Genomic DNA, 3,984 nt, shown 5'->3' on the forward strand with positions numbered 1-3,984 from the left:
GGGGAGGGAGGCGGGGGACACTTAGGCTGCTCTGAACCGCCGCCACGCGCGGTCCCGGGCCTCGGGCCTCGTGTGAGATCAGGACTCACGGCAGGGCAGAGGGGGGACACCCGGCACAGCCTGACCGGCGGCACCGGGGCTGCTCCTTGTCGCCTGTGCAGATCTCGCCGACGGAGTTGACGGCCCTGACGGCACCGCCGAGCCCGCGCTGACCCCGCCGAGGAGAACTGCCGGTGAGGGGAGAGGGGGGGACCCCCGGGCCGGCAGCAGCTCCAGCCCTGGGCACGGAGCCGTGCTTTGGGCTTTAGCCCTTCCCTGTCAAAGTCCAGGCTCTCTCTTTTGCGTCGCCCGTTCTGACGGCGCTGGCAGCAGAAGCCGAGGCGCCAGCGCTGTCCCTGGGGGTCACCCCCGCCCCGCCGCGCCGCCGAGCGGCACCGCCAGCGTTTCTTCCCATCCAGGGAACCTGATATTTTTAAAGAAAGGAGACTTCTGGTCCTCATGAGGGCGAAGGAAATCTTGAAAAGACCGTTCTTGAGGTCACGAGGGTGATAAAAGTCCCAGAATTCCCACAATCTCAAACAGCCCCGGGTTTCTGAGCCTCTCCCCGATATTGGACTGATGGGTAACGAACACCTGGAGTTTCCAGGAGGGACCTTAAACTGCTGAGGGGCCTTAGGGGAGACGCAGGGAAACTGCACGGCGGGTCGGGGAAGGGTCGTTGCTTCCCCCCCCACCCCTCACCCGGGTGCCCCCAGCCTGGGGGATGAGGCGGGTGGGCTCCAGGTGAGAGCAGAGAGCGATGGGCGGGAGCCCGACGGCGCAGTCAGGGGAGTCAGGAACCGCTTTGTTTTGTTGGAAATTCTGAAAAATAATTTGGCAAGCTGAAAAGTTTTGTTTGACCCAGAACAGCCCTTTAAACAGCTCAATCAGCCTGAAATGTCATGTCTTAGGTTGGCCTTCGGCTGTTAGTCGGCTCGGGGTATTTCTGCTTTTCATTAAAGGAAATATGTAACAAACAGAAAAAAAAAAAATCCAAATGTGACATTTAGAAACCGGAAATTAAATGCTTTGACTTTTTAAACAATTAGCGCAAAGAATTAAAATAAACCCAAATAAATTTGGGAAGAATTTCTGAGTCACCCAATCTTTAATTTTCATCAAAACAAATCTGACCCACGTACGTGTGTCCGGTTCTGCAGGACGCTGCTGCGCCCCAGCCCCGGGCCCTGCCCCGCCGCGCTCGGCGCTGCACGTGCCCCGCGCTGAGCCGGGCTCTGTGTGTCCCTGCAGTGTGCAACGTCCTGTACCTCAGCTCGGTGCACATGGAGACGCTCACGGGAGCCCCGGCCATCCAGAAAGCCGTCTCCTCCACCTTCGAGCTGGAGACCCTGCCCACTCCCACCCTCGTGCACTTCCGAGTGACCGAGCAGGGCGTCACGCTGACGGACGTCCAGAGGAGGTAAGAGCCACCGGGGAGGGCCACGGGCTCGCGGGTGCTGGGGAGCGGGGCAGAGCTCACGGGAACGCTCCTGATCTGCAGCGCCCCAGGAAAAACCGACCCGGGAGTCGTGTCGTAACCCAGGGATGGGCTTGAGCCCCCCTGGGCCAGCGCAGGGCGTGACGCTGCTCTACAAGAAGCCAGTGGCAGCATCTCAAGGGGGCGAGGCGGGAGCTGGACCCAAGAGCTGCCGGCGCGGGGGCAGCCCCAGGGAGCGGGACCCCCCCCCATCCCCAGCGGCCACAACACTTGGAGCGGGGCTTGAATTTGCGAACACCTGCGTCTGCCACCCCAGAACGTCCCTCCTCTAACTCCCCGCCCTCCTCCTCCTCCCCAGGGTGTTCTTCAGGCGACACTACCCCTTGGCTGCCATCAGGTTTTGCGGGACGGACCCTCAGAACAGAAAGTGAGTTGCGGGGGGGGGGTCTCCCCTTTCCCCACCGCTTCAAATTCCAAATCCCAACCACCGGCTGTGCAGCCCCTACCCCAGGCTTAACGCGCTGGGGTTTAGCCAGATGTAAACCTTGGCTTCGCGGCTGATGGAATGAGGTAAATACCGGCCTTTGAGCAAATCCAATTCTGTTCTCCCCTCAGGTGGCAGAAGTACTGCAAGTCTTCGAGGTAAGACCCCGCGGGGAGGTCCCGCGGCCCCGCTGCGGCGCGGGGAGATGCCGCCCCGGCCCAGCCCCTCTCCGCTCCAGCGGGCGCCTTGCCGAGCTCTGCAGAGCCGCAAAGGGTCGAAGCCAAAGGGCGTGCAAGGAAAGGGGGTGTCAGGATGAGATGTGGGACAGATGGGCGAAGCTTGACGGGGGGTTTTGCTCTGTGGGTTTGAGGAGAGGCTCGGCCGGGGCCCGTTCCCCGCATCCCCTCCGGTGGGAAGCCCCCGCCCAAATCCATCAGCCTTCCCAGGGACTCGCCTGCTCCGGGCTCAGGAGGCGAGGTTCTATCTGGCTCTACCTTGCGTTCAAGAAGCTTTTTCACAGCTGGGAGGCCTTGCCAGAAACACTCCTCCCGGCTGCTCCGCTTCCAAGTAAACGTGATTGGGGAGCCGGCCAAGGTGGAATTGCTGGAACCAGGATTTTGCTTTGTGGCTGGGGCTAGTTCGAGCGTATCCTTTGGCTTCCTGGATGCAAACCGAATAAACCTCTCTCCTTTTTTCAAAGAATCTTTGGGTTCGTGGCCAAAAGCCAGACAGATTCGGAGAACCTCTGTCACCTGTTTGCAGAATACGACACCGTGCAGTCAGCGTCGCCTGTCATCGACCTTCTCTGCACGCTCCTGCCAGGCCCGTAGAGGACAGAAACTCCGGGACAGCTCAGGGCTGGCAGCTGCCCCCCCCCCGCTGCGAGCTTCTGCTGCTCACCCTCTCCTGCTTCCGGGTTGCATTTTGGCAACACCTCGTATTTATATTTTTTTGTTACGTACCATCACGTCAAGAGTCTCAGTTACAGATTTCATGCTGTGGTGGGATGAGGCGTTTCTCCGAGACCCTCTGCGGGGTGTCACAGGGCAGCGCTCGCCGCGGTGGCCGGCGTGGGCCAGCTGTCCCCGAGCAGTTGTGCCAGGCCCGGAGCAGCTGGGAGCTGCCCCCCCCCACCCCGCCAGCACCCTTCCCTTTGCTCCGCAGGACTGAGAAACTCTGGCTGAGATTTCTGCCGGCAACGGGGGCTCATGCCAGTGCTCAGGGCGCCCAAGCTGAGGAGCTCAGCTCCCGCCTTCGGAGACTCAGCCCTAACCCCCCCCAGGGCCACACGAGGGGAGGTCTGGTGAGGGCAGGGGGGGGGGACTCACCTCTCTGACCAGCTTCAGGAGGCGGTTTTGCAAATCAAAGTGTATAAAATGACCAGGCCCTGCTGAAAAACCCGGCTTCCCTCAAAGGGCAAGACACCGCCATGGCAGAGCGGCGTATTTTTTGCCTGGTGCTGGTAAATTCTCCTGCCCTTTTTTGCAGAGCGGGGTTACAGGCTAGCTCAACCTCCAGGCACCGCGGCAAAGCCGAGAAATAAATGTTGACATTTTCATGACAGTAAAATGTTGGATTTTTGGAAATGACTTGCATGAATTTGGGCCAGATCCTCAGATGACGTAAATTGGCGCAGCCTCGTGGAAGTCAGCGCTGCCCTGATTTACACCAGCTGAAGATTCAGCTCTTGCCGGAATCTCGGAGCGGAGCAGAGCGGCTCCGAGTCCGCGCAGTCGCCTCCCTTAGCGCTCGCTTACCTCGTGCCTCTGCGTTGTTTTAATTTTGGGCCCTGTGCTAACAAACCCTGCTGAGGTGCATTTTCAATAAAGCCGAGGATCGTTTCTCTCGCCACGAACGCTGCGGAGTCGTTAGCGACTGGAGCGCGTCGCTCTGCTCTCCCCGGCCGCCACGCGCGTGCGTTGCACATGAAGAAAAAGCCGCTGTGCTGCAGCCAGGCTGTGGAACGGCAGCCAGCAGCAGCCCAGCAACGATGAAAACAGATACTGGGGTTACTGGGGGGGGG

The 3,984-nt window shown here is 60.3% G+C and overlaps 1 protein-coding gene across 1 annotated transcript in view; it reads left to right on the forward strand.

Annotated features, from left to right (window-relative positions):
- The window catches only part of TNS4 (tensin 4), a 16,300-nt gene extending 12,436 nt beyond the window's left edge, over positions 1-3,864 (forward strand). Inside the window, exons 7-11 of the mRNA XM_026864594.1 lie at positions 162-233; positions 1,291-1,459; positions 1,836-1,904; positions 2,093-2,119; positions 2,662-3,864. Of these exons, the coding sequence (XP_026720395.1) occupies positions 162-233; positions 1,291-1,459; positions 1,836-1,904; positions 2,093-2,119; positions 2,662-2,791 (467 nt within the window). The 3' untranslated portion in view covers positions 2,792-3,864. The remainder of the gene's footprint in view (positions 1-161; positions 234-1,290; positions 1,460-1,835; positions 1,905-2,092; positions 2,120-2,661) is intronic.
- Positions 3,865-3,984: the final 120 nt, after the last annotated feature.

The sequence above is a fragment of the Athene cunicularia genome (assembly GCF_003259725.1).
Source record: "Athene cunicularia isolate RWA chromosome 27 unlocalized genomic scaffold, athCun1 chr27_part1, whole genome shotgun sequence".
Classification (NCBI taxonomy): domain Eukaryota; kingdom Metazoa; phylum Chordata; class Aves; order Strigiformes; family Strigidae; genus Athene; species Athene cunicularia.